Source organism: Coregonus lavaretus (assembly GCF_964263955.1).
Source record: "Coregonus lavaretus genome assembly, chromosome: 7".
Classification (NCBI taxonomy): Eukaryota; Metazoa; Chordata; class Actinopteri; order Salmoniformes; family Salmonidae; genus Coregonus; species Coregonus lavaretus.
In genome coordinates this window covers 27512869-27531704 of record NC_139994.1, presented here as the reverse complement: position 1 = coordinate 27531704, position 18836 = coordinate 27512869, and the positions used below count along the sequence as shown (strand labels likewise).

The 18836-nt window shown below is 46.9% G+C and overlaps 1 protein-coding gene across 6 annotated transcripts; it reads left to right on the top strand.

Moving 5' to 3' along the window:
* The first annotated feature begins 497 nt into the window (after positions 1 to 497).
* On the top strand, positions 498 to 10100 carry LOC311132914 (bromodomain-containing protein 2-like). Of its 6 annotated transcripts, none has more exons than XM_084166297.1 (12): positions 498 to 635; positions 4284 to 4590; positions 4903 to 5040; positions 5370 to 5517; positions 5898 to 6088; positions 6348 to 6827; positions 6972 to 7100; positions 7230 to 7433; positions 7709 to 7983; positions 8137 to 8462; positions 8706 to 8831; positions 9108 to 10100. In XM_084166297.1, exons 1-12 carry the CDS (start codon positions 604 to 606, stop codon positions 9224 to 9226), a joined length of 2475 nt encoding a protein of 824 aa, XP_084022423.1. In that variant the 5' UTR covers positions 498 to 603; the 3' UTR covers positions 9227 to 10100. The 6 variants fall into 6 exon arrangements, with proteins under 6 accessions (XP_084022423.1, XP_084022422.1, XP_084022421.1 ...); XM_084166296.1 differs by having other exon boundaries at positions 9105 to 10100; XM_084166295.1 differs by having other exon boundaries at positions 8703 to 8831; positions 9105 to 10100.
* Positions 10101 to 18836: the final 8736 nt, after the last annotated feature.

Sequence of the window (18836 nt, the reverse complement as noted above, 5' to 3'; positions counted from 1 at the left end):
GCGGCTACTCGGAGAGAAAACATGTGTGTTGAGCGTTCCGCCTACGTTTGGCATCTGATAGATACGCGTGACCGGACTCACTAACCAATGGCGTGCTTTCTGTTTACTCTGGAAGTTCGCGCTAGAGTTTCAGCGACCAATCATTATCGTTGCTGTGCCCACGTTGACGTAATGTAATTTGATGAGTGAAAGGGCGGGTTTTGGTATGTCGCATTTCGTAAAAGCGTAGTTACGTTAAACAATCTGTAAAAAATATATACTTTTTGAGTGATGGGAGGGGTAGCCAGTAATAACGAGAATTTTGTTTGATTGACAATAACAATTTGCGAATAGGCTGGATGAGAAGGTTAATATAAAAACGTATTTGGGGGGGGTGCTTACTCTGGCGGACATGTTCAACTGCGAATAGAAAATACGGGGCGTGGTCTTCTTAAATTACCGTATCCAATAGAATGAATGGTTGGTCTATAAAGTATCGGGCGTAGACGTGAGTTGCCATTTCGCTGAAGCAGTGATCAGTCTAATGCTTTGGGGGCTGGTGGAAAGGACGGGCAAAGCAGGAACTTGAATATTGGTATTTAAACAGAATCCGGATCCATCCTGATGGAGACGGCCATAAACCCGCCCCATGACAGGTACCGATCGGAACAATTGACTTTAAGTTTGCGATCTGAGAGGATATTGTTGCATTAAGATTAGGATTAACTCATAAACTGATGTTTTCTGATTACCGACATGTACACTGGGTGTACATCCATGACTGCTCAGCCGGCATAGAGCGTTTATATTGATTTTTGCAATGAAAAATAATATACTGGACATTTGTCAGGATATGACCACTCTTCGTCAAACTGCGAAATAAGACAATTATTTGGGACGACTGTCGTTTAAATTTTACTGCACCGACGCCATCTTCCCAGCGTCTCCGCTAGCTAGTCCTTGCTGTAGTATTGCATAGCCCAGACTGGCTTGGTAAGAAACGAACTAGTTGTTGATATCGCTCAACTAGATTTACACTAGCATAACTATCAGCCGTTCTGTTTATTTGTATCTTCCTGTTGGTTAACTAACTGTTAGTGGCTGGGTGAATGTTGGTTAGCTAAATTCTTTAACATTGTGACTGTATATTATTGCTGGCTACCATGGGGATACGCTTGCAGTGTCAGCTAGATGCGGCTACTAGCTACACTAGTAGCAGACGGCCATTGCTTGCCAGGGAGTCTGCTTTAGGTACCTAGCTCGTTAGGGAGTCTGCTTTAGGTACCTAGCTCACTAGCTACCATGGGGATAGGCTTGCTGTGTCAGTTAGCTGGGTACGGCTACTAGCTAGCAGACGGCCATTAATTGCGAGGAAGTCTGCTTTAGGTAGCTAGCTAACAAGCAACTAGTTTCCGCTAATTCAAGGTGACAAATTCGTATGAGTAAAAGCTAACTAGCTGCAGCGTTTTGCGAATCACATAACACAGTACTGGCTAACGTTAGCAAGCTAATGTAGCTAGCTACTGACTCATCAATGTGTTTGAGTAGATCTAGCTAGTGGTGATTGTGGTGGCTTGGTAGACAAGGTAAGCTGGTTAGCTAGCTAACGTTACCGGTTGGAGCTATTTGGAGAGCTCTCTTATATTTGGATGGGGAGGGATAGCTAGTTAAGTTAGCAAGCTGGCTAGTCCATTTGTTTTGTGGAAATGTTTGGTAAACGTTACATTTCATGGCTGCATGTCGGTTACGTATAGTGCTGATAATTTAGTCATCCTATAATTTCAGTTTAACGCCAGGTCCATGCAATGGTATTTTTAACAGCGTGTGCAAGTCACGTGTCTAATTGGACGGAAATAGTTTCCCATCAGTTGCTTGCAATGGCCTCACAGTCCACTTGCCTTTCCACTCACCAAACCTGCAATTTATATGTATTTTGTGTACTTTTTTGTGACCATTCAAATAAAATGTGAGTTAGATGTTGACTAACATGTTACAACAGTACTGGACATAGTTTGTAATCTGACAGTGATATATAACTGCTCACGTAATAGTGAACTAGTCCAGTGCAAAGTTCTCAATAGTAGTAAAGTCTTCCCTTTCACCACGTTTTATTTTTAAAGGAAATGTAGCACATGTACAATTTAACTTATATTGATAAGGTTTTTGTTGCTGACAAGTGTCAGTGACGTAAGTGTTTTGAAACTTTTTCAACTTTTATAATAAAGTACATCAAATGTCAAATGTGTTTTCCAACTTGTATCATTGAATAACAGCTGATATTAAACTGTATAAGGGAGAGGTTATCTGTGACTTGGATTGTCCTCTTGGTCAGTATAGTCTACACCAAGTTTTCCTGTCATCAAGAAACGGTCTTCATTTTGTAGAATTGGTAAAGAAACAATCACGACAGCATGACTTCCACATTGGTTAAGTAATAGGCTCTGTGTGCAGCAGTAGTGTTGTTCATTTGTTTGGGTTCCTGTCGAGGTAAGCTACAGGTGAATATTCAATTCTGCTCAAGTAGTTTCCTCCGGTGTTCACTTATGAGGAAGATGCAGCCCAACTGATCTAGTCCCAAATGAAGGGACATAGCGAGACCCTACACTATGGAATGGTTGGCTATCTTGATATTCAGTTGAGCATAAAATGGATTCAGCACAATCAAATTTGATTTATCATATGCGCCGAATGCTACTGGTGTACACTTTACAGTGAAATGCTTGCTTGCAAACCTTTCCCAACGATGCAGAGTTTGTGTATAAAATAACTAACACAGTATTAATTAAACTACACAAGAATGGCACTATATACAGGGAGTACCAGTACCAGATCAACGTGCAGAGGTACTTGAGGTAGCTATGTAAATGAAAGCAGTGTAAAGTGACTGCATCTGGATAGAGATTAGAGAATCGGTTCAGCCAAACCCAAATTGATTGGTTATTCTGTATAATTGGAGTAGTGGGGATTGACAGAACTTTTCCATGTTTCTTAGCTTGTCCCTATAGAGAAAGTAGTTTATTCTAGGTAACATTAATTATGAAGAACGCACCAAGAGTCTGTAAGTGGCTTCTAATTGCCAACAAATACTTGGTCAACTATGTACACATAGTTAATGCTGATAACACAAGGCATTGATACAAATCAAAACATTTTGGCACTGTTTTACTAGTGTATATAAACTTTGCCCTTAATTCAGAGGTATGGTGTATGTAAATAATTCTGCTAATTTGTCAATAGGGCACTTGAACAGGGTTAAGGTCACTTGTGAGCAGAGTGTAGATATCACTGCACTCTTGAACCCTTCAATTTAAGATTGATTTTAACACATGCACACATTGTATATTAATCATAATGCTAAATGCACAAACCACAAGTGACTTGGACTTCTACGTTGTCTCTATTGTAGGTAGTGTTGGTGGGGGGGGTAGGGCCTAGTTACCATGGTTATACCAGCCTACCATCCAATGGAACAGACTTGTTAGCTTCGTTGCCAGGGAGACAGGAGAAATGGGCCGTTAAATGCATGCAAATGTTGTCTTTCCCATTTTTCTATAGTATTGCTCCCCTCGAAGCCTCTGGATGTATAATGGCAGGACAATTGGATCATATCACCAGTACAATGGTCAACGCATTCATTTGAATTCACTGTTTCAATTTACAGGCTGCTTGTATGTTACTTTATGTTTGGTATGAGTATCACTGTTACTGTGCATGTCCAGCCAGGCTCTTATCACAGTTTCAACAGACAACACTGTTTCTGTTAAGACTACTTCAGCCCACAGATATGATCAGCCAGGGGCACTAAACCACTGCCAGCACAAAGGATTCATCAGTCATTGGGTTTATGGTGGAACAATGCAAAACTAAATCTGCCTCGACATCCTTGTCATGGTGTATTGAGTAAGCTTTTAGGCAACTCGTAAAGTGAACCTCACAAATGCCTGCCAGAGGCCAGCTGTCCAAGAACTCCCGAAACCACACCCAGATTCCAGTGTAAGTTTGCTGTATGTATCATATTTTCTACAGCCTCTGATGGTACCGGTAGTGAGGCTAATCCTGTAGTTTCTGGCAATGCTGATGAGGCAGTTGTGACTCGTAGCTCAATTGAAACCCAATCATGGTGAGAGGGCTCATGACTCACTTTTGCTAACCTGTCCTCATGTAAGACGTCTAGAGTGGGCTAGCTAAGTAGAAGGCTTGTTCTACAAAGACTGCTGTGTCACATCCAATACTTTCTCCACCTCCCCATTCTTCTCTATGCCCCACTGCTCTATGCTTATTCCCTCCTCCCTTTCCGTCAACAGCTCCCTGGGCGGGGTCGACGTAGGCCTGCAGGGTGTCATGGCGATGGAGCAGGGCCCCCCGGGCCCCGGCAAGCGCATCCGGAAACCGTCACTGCTGTTTGAGGGATTCGAGGGCCCGCCGTTGCTCCCCCACGGGCAAGCTCCCCCCTCTGGGTCGCCACGGCCCCTAGTGCCCGACACGAACCGGCAGGGCCGTGCCACCAACCAGCTGCAGTTCCTCCAGAAAGCCATGATTAAGTCCCTGTGGAGGCACCACTTCGCATGGCCTTTCCATGAGCCTGTGGACGCCTCCAAGCTCAGCCTGCCTGTGAGTGTCTCTGCAAGCCACTGTTCCAGAGAGCCCAGTCACATTGTACTTTAGCCAAAAAAAGACAGACAACAGTGAATATTTATAGATATTCAAATAGTGTTATCATCCTGTTTGCATATTAGGATGTCACTGTTTTCTTAACTAACTGTAGAACTAAGGTTTTTAGAATATTCTTATTTTAGGTTGGGAAGTTTTATAAAAGCTTTTCTCAAGCTTGCAAGACAATACAGTGCTGAATAGGTCTGTAGAGCGCAGTGTATTTATTATTAGTACAGCAGCATTAAGTAAACTGGCTCCTCTCTGCCTCAGGACTATCACAAGATCATCAAACAGCCCATGGACATGGGGACCATCAAGCGGCGCCTGGAGAACAACTACTACCGCAGCGCCAGCGAGTGCATGCAGGATTTCAACACCATGTTCACCAACTGCTACATCTATAATAAGGTGTGTGTGAGAGAGACATGCTGTAACCACAACATTTTCACAGTCATAAATGAGCCTTTGACCAACTATGGTTATTGGCAGGACACTAGAGGGAGTCGACTCCATTTGAGTTCAAAAGCTCTACATCATATTATCTATTTATATTTTACATCCCTGGAAGCTGTCAGAGATATGTCACTAATAAACATTCTTATAAACAGTCTAAAATGTCTGTAGATATAATCTATCTGATAGAAATGAGGCAGATCTCGCATCCTATTTTGAGAAGTTCTATGCCCTACATGTATTCTCCAGCCGAGTAAAGCTTTTCCATTGTGATTGTCTCCCAGCCAACAGATGATATTGTTCTGATGGCCCAGTCCCTGGAGAAGGCTTTCCTTCAGAAGGTTGCCCAGATGCCCCAGGAGGAAATAGAACTTCCCCCTCCTCCCCCGCGGGGCAAACCGGGCAAGCCAGGCAAAGGACGCAGGGCCACAGGTGAGCATGAGTTTTTTTGTGTGATTCTGTTTGTGTAAGGTTAATGGATGTTTTTGAGTGTGATTATTTGCCGGGGGGGGGGGGGGTAATTTTTGTGTGATTATTTTAGGGAAATGTGTTCTGTTTGATATTGACTCTTTCTGTCAGATAATGTGAATATGAATAATATATACGTATATATAATATGCCATTTAGCAGAGGGTTTTATCCAAAGTGACTTAGTGATGCATACACTTTTCTTATGGGTGGCCCCAGTGGGAATCGAACCCACAATCCTTGGCGTTGCAAACGCCATGCTCTACCAACTGAGCCACACAGGACCACATGAATACATGTCATCTCCCACGCGTAACACTTTTTTTTTTCTCCATTTGCCTCAGTACCAGGAGGAGTGACGACTGCTCACCAGGTCCCGGCAGTGTCCCAGTCCGCCTACTCTCCCCCCACGCCGGACACCCCGGAGTCGCTGCTCTCCACCCCCCCACAGACGCTCCAGGCCAAGAGCCTACCTCCCACCCTCCACAGTAATCCTGCTATGCTAGGCTTACCCCCAACACAGCCCACAGCCAAGGTAATGGCAGCAGGCGAGACACAAATACTGTCAACTACTGCCTGTGCAGTGTTCACCTACCCCTAAACTACGCTATTGTTATACAACTTACTCTACCTTACGGCCTTGCAGCTGATAAGTTAAAGAACCTACTGATCAAAGTGTAGGCAGCAGTTGGTGACATCATCTGACAGCGTCGTTTACTATTTTATTTATTGGCCCATTATCTGAAATGGCAGGTGTTCAGCCAATGACAAGTACCTGTCTCTGTCTCCAACAGAAAAAGGGAGTGAAGCGGAAAGCGGACACCACCACCCCCACCACCATGGCCATGCCCATCACCATGGGCGTTGGCGGGATTGGCATGGGCATGGTCGGCGGACCCGACTCCCCGTTGACACTCACCTCGCTGGGGGTAGGCCAAGGCCTGGGGCTCGGCATGGGGATAGGTATGGGTATTGGTATGGGCCGTGGCAGAGGCATGGTGGGCGCCAAAGCAGCTGCAGGGAGGCGGGGAGTCAGCGGGCGCCCTATCAAGCCCCCGAAGAAGGACCTGCCGGACTCTGTGCAGCTCCAGCCGGTGCGACGCGGCAAACTGGGCCAGCAGCTCCGGTACTGCAATGGGATTCTCAAAGAGCTGCTGTCCAAGAAACACGCGGCTTACGCCTGGCCCTTTTACAAACCAGTGGACGCCTCCATGCTGGGCCTACACGACTACCACGACATCATCAAGCAGCCCATGGACCTCAGCACCATCAAGGTACATGCCGCACCACACAGCCTGTTTGTAATCCTTGAGACAATGGACCCTAGGTAGAGCTGTAGATCACAGCGTCATCAAGCACCATAAAGGTAGACTGTCAACAATTATGTGACGTTAACTTCCTCCACTCTTCCTCTGCAGAGGAAAATGGACAGTCGAGAGTACAGGGACGCCCAGCAGTTTGCCGGTGACGTGAGGATAATGTACTCTAACTGCTACAAGTACAACCCCCCAGACCATGACGTGGTAGCCATGGCACGCAAACTACAGGTGCGAGTCGACACATTTTACACATCGAGATATGTCGTTTCCTGGTTGAGTTTTTATGCCTTTGAACAGTAGTATCATACAGCTGAATGGACATGAGTGCACTGGTCTGATATCGTCCTCTCTCTCCAGGACGTCTTTGAGTTCTGTTTTGCCAAGATGCCTGACGAGCCTGCGGCCCCTCCTGCTTCCATGGGTGGACACTCCTCATCTTCTTCATCTTCCTCCTCGTCCTCGTCGGAGAGCGACCCCAGCAGCGAGAGTGAGAGCGATAGCAGCCCCAGCTCGGACAGCGAGGAGGAGCGAGCACACCGCCTGGCCGAGCTGCAGGAACAGGTGTGTACACAGGTAGACTGACCCAACCCTGCGTCCACCGCAACACGACACACACTTAGCACCAGACACTCACACACACACACACATCAACATTCACACTGCATCCTCACCACAATACATTACATTTTAGTCATTTAGCAGACACTCTTATCCAGAGCGACTTACAGTTCATTCATCTTAAGCTAGCTAGGTGAGACAAAAGTATTTCTGTATGCCTGAGCTTGAAGTGGTTGCCACAACAGTAACTGACCATGGTCCCTCCACGGTCCCGTCAGCTGAAAGCAGTTCATGAGCAGCTGGCAGCACTCTCCCAGGGCCCCATCGTCAAGCCTAAGAGGAAGAAAGATAAGAAGGACAAGAAGAAGAAGAAGAAGCCAGAGAAGCATCGGGGAAGCCGGGTGCCAGTCGAAGAGGATATACCCATCCGGCCGCCCAAAATGCCCAAGGTCACCAAGACGTCAAAGACGCCGAAGACACCCAAGACCAAGAGCAGTAAAGGGGGCTCCACACAGGGCAAGAGGGGTACTGGCAAGAAGAGCAACAAGAGCAAGTGAGTGCTCTCTACTGGCAATCGATTTCAACATCTCTCTGCCATGATATGATTTATTGTCTCCATGCTATCAAAATTCCCCAAAAGTATTCCTGACAAAAACAAAATGTGCACCATCATGATTTAATCATTAAATCACACTTTCACCCTCAGGTCCTCCAAGAAGTCGCAGGCAGTGATGCTCAACATGCACCAGATGAGTGCTGCTGCCATGCTCCCCCACTACGACTCCGAGGAGGAGGACGAGGTGTCGCCCATGAGCTACGACGAGAAGCGCCAGCTCAGCCTGGACATCAACAAGCTGCCCGGGGAGAAGCTGGGTCGTGTGGTTCACATCATCCAGGCGCGCGAGCCATCGCTGCGTGACACCGACCCAGAGGAGATCGAGATAGACTTTGAGACACTCAAGCCGTCCACGCTGCGCGAGCTGGAACGATACGTCATGACCTGCCTCCGCAAGAAGCCTCGCAAACCCTATGGTTAGAGAGCTTTCCTGTGTAGCGCCAGATCTTCTTTCAGATATTCTCCCTGTTAAGTGTCCTGGACGGGCGCTACCATAGGGCTTTTTCTGTCACCATTTCGGTCAAATGTCATACAAATTTCCCCTGTTCCCAATGATTTCACTGGGTAGCATTATAGTGACTTAGTCTCGGTTTATTTGGATTAGTTGGTGAATGCAGACATTGAATCATCTAACCCCCTGGTCTCCTCTCTGTTAGTAGGGAAGAAAGGTGGAGCAGGAAAGTCCCGGGAGGAGCTGGCCCTGGAGAAGCAGTTGGAGTTGGAGCAGAGGTTGCTGGATGTAAGCGGGCAGCTCAACTCTGGCAAGAAGCCTCAGAAAACCAAAGGTGAGTCAGAATACATCTGGATCACTGCCCACAGAGTAGACACGGCAGATATGACAACTAATTTCAGAGCATGCACAGAGATGTGGAACTACAAGCCAAAATGTGTTTAAAGATTACTGGCTCAATTCCTTTTCTCTAACAAATGGCCTTGTCCACCTACATAGCACGTCATAAAAAAAGTTATGAACGAGATCAGCTCAGGTCTTTGGAAAATGTGTGGGTTGACTTCTCAACCTTATATTCCAAGTATTTGACCTTCTGTGTATCTCTCAGCAGAGAAGCCCAGTGCAGTGGAGCCCCATGCCGTAGCGTCTCGCCTCAGCGCCAGCAGCTCCAGCTCAGACTCTTCCTCCTCGTCCTCCTCGTCCTCCTCTGACACCAGTGACTCGGACTGAAAGCTCCAGAGGGACGGGCCTGGGCCCGCGAACCCCAGATAGGACAGTGCAGAAATGCCAACAGAGCCGCAGGCGGATCAGACTATAGTCAGAACTGACCCGGAATTAAGAGAAAGCTAAAGCTTTTCCCCTATGTTCTGAGAAGCCAGACCCAACAGAAAGAGTGGATGGAGAAAGACTGAGTTGTTTCATTGCTCTAGAAACCTAGAGGGTTGACAGAGAGATTATGCATCGTCTCATAGAAAAAAGAGCTGATCGCAAGATCTCTACAGGCTCTAGAAAGATGGCAGGATCTCTACAGGCTCTAGAAAGCAAGAAGGGTGGATGGGTCCAGAACTCTGGGATCATCTTGTACTATGTCTTTCTCTCCACACTGTATATAATATGTACAAATATATAAATATCTATTTTTCTTTTATAAAGAAGAATTTTAAGGAATCCCCAAATGTGGGGAGAAAGTAAAGATGTGGACAGGCTGGCTTTAGTTTTTCTGTATACAGGGCAACGTGTGTGTGTGTGTTGGTGGTGTGTGACTGAGTGAATGTGTGGGGCACGGCCTCGTACAGTAAACACAGCCCTGCTTAGTTTCTCATCTTGTGGATGCCGGCGTTTTAAATCATTCTGCATCGTAAAGCACCTTGGCTCAGTATAAATGTAGAAAATGCACACATGAAGAAACTGAGGCGCATCAAGACTGCAACATACGCATGTACTTTACATCTTGAGAGGGTTGTCCGTGGTTACACATTTAATGAGCCGTTAAGGTTTAAGCGAACTCACTTTTTCCTATGTTTCACTCTGTAAATGACGTATTTCGATCTTCTTGTGACCAATCTGCAAATAAATTGTGAGGACATGTCTCCACTCACCATTACCCACACGCAAACAGATTCTTCCCTTGTTTTGTTCAGTCAATTAGATATGTCTAGTGACGTCTACAGACTACTGAAATGGTCACATCTCTCTTGCAAGACATTTTAACTTGCAAGGGTAGTGCACAATAGAACTAGATTATGAGACTTCACCTTTTAATTTCACTTTGTCTGGGGGAAAAATACTTTTTATAGGTCGTATCTTAGTAAGGTTCAGTGGGGCGCTTACATGCCTTCCTTGTCCCCCGGATGTGATTCCCATACCGTTGCCATACCAATGCTTTACGGCACAGAACCACACTATTTATTTTAACAAATTGGCCTTTTAACTTTTTGGCAGCTGAATGTTTTATTCAACTGAGCTAAATCTGGTTTCGGAAGATGATTGTAGTGACCATTTCCTTGCTCATGGTGCGTTTGGCAGAAGTGGTATATGTACTTCATGAGATTCGGAGGTAATAAACAGATTTTTGTCATTTAGTTAATAAGAATCAAGCTTTTTTATAATAGTTTGAGAATTTAGATTTTGTACATGTGTGATCAGTTATTTATTTCCTGGGGATTTGAGTGGACACATTCCAAATCTTTATTGCATTTACTTGAAGGCAATGGAGAAAGTTGGATATTGGTAATAATGGCAAAGAAAAACTACTCAAGCAAAAATGTGTACAGCTCTAAGGAAAAAAGGCAAGACTGAAAAAAAAAAAGTGTGGAGTGTTCTAGCCACTATGTTTCTACCACTGAGGTTTCCTCTTTTGCGTTTCTTCTCTTATGTTCTTTTCCCCTGACAATTGAGTGGTTGTTTCTTGTGTTCTGTTTCTTTTCTAAGAAAAAATACTTTGAACTGTCCAACTACAAATAAAGAGAGAAAGAGCTCTTTTACACTGACTTTGTGTCTGTTTTGATGAAGAAAGTGGGTCCGTGGAATGATACAATAGGGGGGGGATGATGAGCTTTCACTCCTATCAGTGACAATTGTTTTCAACAGTGAAGTTCTTGCCATGAGGACATGGATCACTAGATGGCAGCAGTCAGTGCAAAAACAAATGTGTGCCAGCCTATTCTCATATCTGTCTGAGAGCAACAGACACACATCAACTACATGACCAAGAGTATGTGGACACTTTCTTGTCAAACGTCTCATTCCAAAATGATGGGCATTAATATGGAGTTGGTCTCCCCTTTGCTGCTATAACAGCCTCCACTTTTCTGGGAAGAGTTTAAACCACTCCAGCCACTTGGCATTGCGAATGGTGATCTTAGGCTTGTGTGTGGCAGTGGCGAGGAGCTATAGGAGGATGGGCTCATTGTAATGGCTGGAATGGAATAGCTCCTCCCACCAGAAATTTGACAAACTGACTTGTTGGAAAGGTGGCATCCTATGACGGTGCCACGTTGAAAGTCACAGCTCTCCAGTAAGGCCATTCTACTACCAATGTTTGTCTGTGGAGATTGCATGGCTGTCTGCTTGATTTTATACACCTGTCAGCAATGGGTATGGCTGAAATAGCCAAATCCACTAATTTGAAGGGGTGTCCACATACTTTTGTGTATATATTGTGTATTTGCCAAGGTTGAACAGTGCACACAGAGAGGTCCTCAATGTATTCACAATCCTCCAGCTCCTGTACTATGATGTATCCATCCAAAAGACAGAGCAAACAACACCTCAGCAGAACGCTCTAATGTCATGCACACTTAGGCATGACATTAGAGCGTGTAGGTGGGCATGCTTGCGTCCGTAATGGGTCCGCGGTCAAACGACCACCCCTCATCACTGTCAAACGCTCCCTAAAACACTTTATCGAGCAGGCCTTTCTAATTGACCTGGCCCGGGTATCCTGGATGGATATTGACCTCATTCCGTCAGTAGAGGATGCCTGGTTGTTCTTTAAAAGTGCTTTCCTCTCAATCTTAAATAAGCATGCCCCGTTCAAAAAATTCAGAACAAAGAACAGATATAGCCCCTGGTTCTCCTCAGACTTGACTGCCCTTGACCAGCACAAAAACATCCCGTGGCATACTGCATTAGCATCGAACGATATGCAACTTTTCAGGAAAGTCAGGAACCAATATACACAATCAGTTAGGAAAGCAAAGGCTAGCTTTTTCAAACAGAAATGTGCATCCTATAGCACTAACTCCAAAAAGTTTTGGGACACTTTAAAGTCCATGGAGAATAAGAGCACCTCCTCCCAACTGCCCACTGCACTGAGGCTAGGAAACACTGTCACCACCGATAAATCTACAATAATCGAGAATTTCAACAAGCATTTTGCTACGGCTGGCCATGCTTTCCACCTGGCTACCGCTACCCCGGCCACCAGCTCTGCACCCTCCGCTGCAACTTGCCCATGCCCCCCCCCCCGCTTCTCCTTCACACAAATTCAGACAGCTGATGTTCTGAAAGAGCTGAAAAATCTGGACCCCTACAAATCAGCTGGGCTAGACAATCCGGACTCTTTATTTCTAAAATTAGCCGCCGAAATTGTCGCAACCCCTATTACTAGCCTGTTCAACCTCTCTTTCATAACGTCTGAGATCCCCAGAGATTGGAAAGCTGCCGCGGTCATCCCCCTCTTCAAAGGGGGTGACACTCTAGATCCAAACTGTTACAGACCTATATCCATCCTGCCCTGCCTTTTGAAAGTATTTGAAAGCCAAGTTAACAAACAGATCACCGACCATTTCGAATCCCACCATACCTTCTCCGCTATGCAATCCGGATTCCGAGCTGGTCATGGGTGCACCTCAGCCACGCTCAAGGTCCTAAATGATATTATAACCGCGATCGATAAAAGACAGTACTGCGCAGCCATCTTCATCGACCTGGCAAGGCTTTCGACTCTGTCAACCACCGCATTCTTATTGGCAGACTAAATAGCCTTGGTTTCTCAAATGACTGCCTCGCCTGGTTCGCCAACGACTTCTCAGATAGAGTTCAATGTGTCAAATCGGAGGGCCTGTTGTCAAGACCTCTGGCAGTCTATGGGGGTGCCACAGGGTTCAATTCTCGGGCCGACTCTATTCTATGTGTATATCAATGATGTCGCTCTTGCTGCTGGTGACGCTCGGATCCACCTCTATGCGGACGACACCATTTTGTATACATCTGGCCCTTCATTGGACACTGTGTTAACAAACCTCCAAACGAGCTTCAACGCCATACAACACTCCTTCCATAGCCTCCAACTGCTCTTAAACACTAGTAAAACTAAATTTTACATTTACATTTTAGTCATTTAGCAGACGCTCTTATCCAGAGCGACATACAGGAGCAATTAGGGTTAAGTGCCTTGCTCAAGGGCACATTAACGTCATTTAGCAGACGCTCTTAGCCAGAGCGACTCACAAATTGGTGCGTTCACCCTATAGCCAGTGGGATAACCACTTTACAATTTGGGGGGGGGGGGGGTAGAAGGATTACTTTATCCTATCCCAGGTATTCCTTAAAGAGGTGGGGTTTCAAATGTCTCCGGAAGGTGGTGAGTGACTCCGCTGTCCTGGCGTCGTGAGGGAGCTTGTTCCACCATTGGGGTGCCAGAGCAGCGAACAGTTTTGACTGGGCTGAGCGGGAACTATGCTTCCGCAGAGGAAGGGGAGCCAGCAGGCCAGAGGTGGATGAACGCAATGCCCTCGTTTGGGTGTAGGGACTGATCAGAGCCTGAAGGTACAGAGGTGCCGTTCCCCTCACTGCTCCATAGGCAAGCACCATGGTCTTGTAGCGGATGCGAGCTTCAACTGGAAGCCAGTGGAGTGTGCGGAGGAGGGGGGTGACGTGAGAGAACTTGGGAAGGTTGAACACCAGACGGGCTGCGGCATTCTGGATGAGTTGTAGGGGTTTAATGGCACAGGCAGGGAGGCCAGCCAACAGCGAGTTGCAGTAGTCCAGACGGGAGATGACAAGTGCCTGGATTAGGACCTGTGCCGCTTCCTGTGTAAGGCAGGGTCGTACTCTCCGAATGTTGTAGAGCATGAACCTGCAGGAGCGGGTCACCGCCTTGATGTTGGCGGAGAACGACAGGGTGTTGTCCAGGGTCACGCCTAGGCTCTTCGCACTCTGGGAGGAGGACACAGCGGAGTTGTCAACCGTGATGGCGAGATCATGGAACGGGCAGTCCTTCCCCGGGAAGAAGAGCAGCTCCGTCTTGCCAGGGTTCAGCTTGAGGTGGTGATCCGTCATCCATACTGATATGTCTGCCAGACATGCAGAGATGCGATTCGCCACCTGGTTATCAGAAGGGGGAAAGGAGAAGATTAGTTGTGTATCGTCAGCGTAGCAATGATAGGAGAGACCATGTGAGGATATGACAGAGCCAAGTGACTTGGTGTATAGGGAGAAAAGGAGAGGGCCTAGAACTGAGCCCTGGGGGACACCAGTGGTGAGAGCACGTGGTGCGGAGACAGCTTCTCGCCACGCCACTTGGTAGGAGCGACCGGTCAGGTAGGACGCAATCCAGGAGTGAGCCGCGCCGGAGATGCCCAGCTCGGAGAGGGTGGAGAGGAGGATCTGATGGTTCACAGTATCAAAGGCAGCAGACAGGTCTAGAAGGACAAGAGCAGAGGAGAGAGAGTTAGCTTTAGCAGTGCGGAGAGTCTCCGTGACACAGAGAAGAGCAGTCTCAGTTGAATGACCAGTCCTGAAACCTGATTGGTTTGGATCAAGAAGGTCATTCTGAGAGAGATAGCAAGAGAGTTGGCTAAAGACGGCACGCTCAATAGTTTTGGAAAGAAAAGAAAGAAGGGATACTGGTCTGTAGTTGTTGACATCAGTGGGGTCGAGTGTTGGTTTTTTGAGAAGGGGAGCAACTCTCGCTCTCTTGAAGACGGAAGGGACATGGCCAGCGGTCAAGGATGAGTTGATCAGCGAGGTGAGGTAGGGGAGAAGGTCACCGGAGATGGTCTGGAGAAGGGAGGAGGGGATGGGGTCAAGCGGGCAGGTTGTTGGGCGGCCTGCAGTCACAAGTCGCAGGATTTTATCTGGAGAGAGAGGGGAGAAAGAAGTCAAAGTATAGGGTAGGGCAGTGTGAGCAGGACCAGCAGTGTCATTAGACTTAACAAACGAGGATCGGATGTCGTCAACCTTCTTTTCAAAGTGGTTGACGAAGTCATCCACAGAGAGAGAGGAGGGGGGGGTTGGGGGGGAGGATTCAGGAGGGAGGAAAATGTGGCAAAGAGCTTCCTAGGGTTAGAGGCAGATGCTTGGAATTTAGAGTGGTAGAAGGTGGCCTTAGCAGCAGAAACAGATGAAGAAAATGTAGAGAGGAGGGAGTGAAAAGATGCCAGGTCGGCAGGGAGTTTAGTTTTCTTCCATTTCCGCTCCGCTGCCCGGAGCTCTGTTCTGTGAGCTCGCAATGAGTCATCAAGCCACGGAGCTGGAGGGGAGGACCGAGCCGGCCGGGAGGATAGGGGACACAGAGAGTCAAAGGATGCAGAAAGGGAGGAGAGGAGGGTTGAGGAGGCAGAATCAGGAGATTGGAGGGAGAAGGATTGAGCAGAGGGAAGAGATGATAGGATGGAAGAGGAGAGAGTAGTGGGAGAGAGAGAGCGAAGGTTGCGGCGGCGCATTACCATCTGTGTAGGGGCAGAGTGAGTAGTGTGGGAGGAGAGCGAGAGAGAAAAGGAAACAAAGTAGTGGTCGGAGACATGGAGGGGAGTTGCAGTGAGATTAGTAGAGGAGCAGCATCTAGTGAAGATGAGGTCAAGCGTATTGCCTGCCTTGTGAGTAGGGGGGGACGGTGAGAGGGTGAGGTCAAAAGAGGAGAGGAGTGGAAAGAAGGAGGCAGAGAGAAATGAGTCAAATGTGGACATAGGGAGGTTGAAATCCCCCAAAACTGTGAGGGGTGAGCCATCCTCAGGAAAGGAACTTATCAAGGCGTCAAGCTCATTGATGAACTCTCCAAGGGAACCTGGAGGGCGATAGATGACAAGGATATTAAGCTTAAATGGGCTAGTGACTGTGACAGCATGGAATTCAAATGAGGAGATAGACAGATGGGTTAGGGGAAAAATTGAGAATGTCCACTTGGGAGAGATGAGGATTCCTGTACCACCACCCCTCTGACCAGATGCTCTCGGGGTATGCGAGAACACATGGTCAGACGAGGAGAGAGCAGTAGGAGTAGCAGTGTTTTCAGTGGTGATCCATGTTTCCGTCAGCGCCAGGAAGTCGAGGGACTGGAGGTTGGCATAGGCTGGGATGAAGTCAGCTTTGTTGGCAGCAGAACGGCAGTTCCAGAGGCTGCCTGCGACCTGGAACTCCAGGTGTGGGGTGCGTGCAGGGACCACCAGGTTAGAGAGGCAGCAGCCGCGCGGTGTGGTGCGTTTGTGTAGCCTGTGCAGAGAGGAGAGAACAGGGATAGGCAGAGGCATAGTTGACAGGCTGTAGCAAATGGCTACAAAAATGCAGAGGAGATCGGAATGAAATGAGCTAAGCATCTGGGAGAGGAGAGAGCAGGGTCTCCCTCACCAAAAACTTATACCTCAGAAACTAAAATTGTTTCACTGAACCACCCGAACAAAAACTCTCCCAACTTCCACCTTTAGAAATCAGAATTGTTGTGAACCACAGCGGTTCAATGTTTAAAGGAATAGACTCAACCCACTTTATTCAGCTAGCTAACTATGACACCATAGCTAACTAGCATGCTAGCATCCAATAACACACAGTTTAACACACAGTTTAGCACCAACACTTGGTCACAACAAACCACCAATAGTGTGATAACACACTAAACAGATCATTCGTGTCTGTGTCAAGTTCCTTTCATGACGCAGCAATGATTAAACGTTGGCTAGCTAGGACAAGTATATTGTATTTAGCTACTTCCGTACAGTTAGCTGGTCGTGTTGGGTAGCTAGCAATGGCCACTGTGTTGACTTTGTTTGAAGAACGGCTAGCTAGCTAGCTTCGTGCTACACCCGGCACACAATGGCTATTGTGTTGACTCTGAAATGCATGCTCTTCAACCAAACGCTGCTTGCACCCGCCCACCCGACTAGAATCACTACTCTTGGCGGGTCTGACCTAGAGTATGTGGATAACTACAAATACCTAGGTGTCTGGTTAGACTGTAAACTCTCCTTCCAGACTCACATTAAGCATCTCCAATCAAAAGTTAGATCTAGAATCGGCTTCCTATTTCGCAACAAAGCCTCCTTCACTCATGCTGCCAAACATGCCCTCGTAAAACTGACTATCCTACCGATCCTTGATTTCGGCGATGTCATTTACAAAATAGCCTCCAACACTCTACTCAGAAAATTGGATGTAGTCTATCACAGTGCCATCCGTTTTGTCACCAAAGCCCCATATACTCCTCATCATTGTGACCTGTACGCTCTTGTTGGCTGGCCCTCACTACATATTAGTCGCCAAACCCACTGGCTCCAGGTCATCTATAAATCCCTGCTAGGCAAATCCCTGCCTCATCTTAGCTCACTGGTCACCATAGCAACACCCATCCGTAGTCTGCGCTCCAGCAGGTACAGTGGGGGAAAAAAGTATTTAGTCAGCCACCAATTGTGCATGTTCTCCCACTTAAAAAGATGAGAGAGGCCTGTAATTTTCATCATAGGTACACGTCAACTATGACAGACAAATTGATTTTAAAAAATCCAGAAAATCACATTGTAGGATTTTTTATGAATTTATTTGCAAATTATGGTGGAAAATAAGTATTTGGTCACCTACAAACAAGCAAGATTTCTGGCTCTCACAGACCTGTAACTTCTTCTTTAAGAGGCTCCTCTGTCCCCCACTTGTTACCTGTATTAATGGCACCTGTTTGAACTTGTTATAAGTATAAAAGACACCTGTCCACAACCTCAAACAGTCACACTCCAAACTCCACTATGGCCAAGACCAAAGAGCTGTCAAAGGACATCAGAAACAAAATTGTAGACCTGCACCAGGCTGGGAAGACTGAATCTGCAATAGGTAAGCAGCTTGGTGTGAAGAAATCAACTGTGGGAGCAATTATTAGGAAATGGAAGACATACAAGACCACTGATAATCTTCCTCGATCTGGGGCTCCACGCAAGATCTCACCCCGTGGGGTCAAAATGATCACAAGAACGGTGAGCAAAAATCCCAGAACCACACGGGGGGACCTAGTGAATGACCTGCAGAGAGCTGGGACCAAAGTAACAAAGCCTACCATCAGTAACACACTACGCCGCCAGGGACTCAAATCCTGCAGTGCCAGACGTGTCCCCCTGCTTAAGCCAGTACATGTCCAGGCCCGTCTGAAGTTTGCTAGAGTGCATTTGGATGATCCAGAAGAGGATTGGGAGAATGTCATATGGTCAGATGAAACCAAAATATAACTTTTTGGTAAAAACTCAACTCGTCGTGTTTGGAGGACAAAGAATGCTGAGTTGCATCCAAAGAACACCATACCTACTGTGAAGCATGGGGTTGAAAACATCATGCTTTGGGGCTGTTTTTCTGCAAAGGGACCAGGACGACTGATCCGTGTAAAGGAAAGAATGAATGGGGCCATGTATCGTGAGATTTTGAGTGAAAACCTCCTTCCATCAGCAAGGGCATTGAAGATGAAAAGTGGCTGGGTCTTTCAGCATGACAATGATCCCAAACACACCGCCCGGGCAACGAAGGAGTGGCTTCGTAAGAAGCATTTCAAGCTCCTGGAGTGGTCTAGCCAGTCTCCAGATCTCAACCCCATATAAAATATTTGGAGGGAGTTGAAAGTCCGTGTTGCTCAGCGACAGCCCCA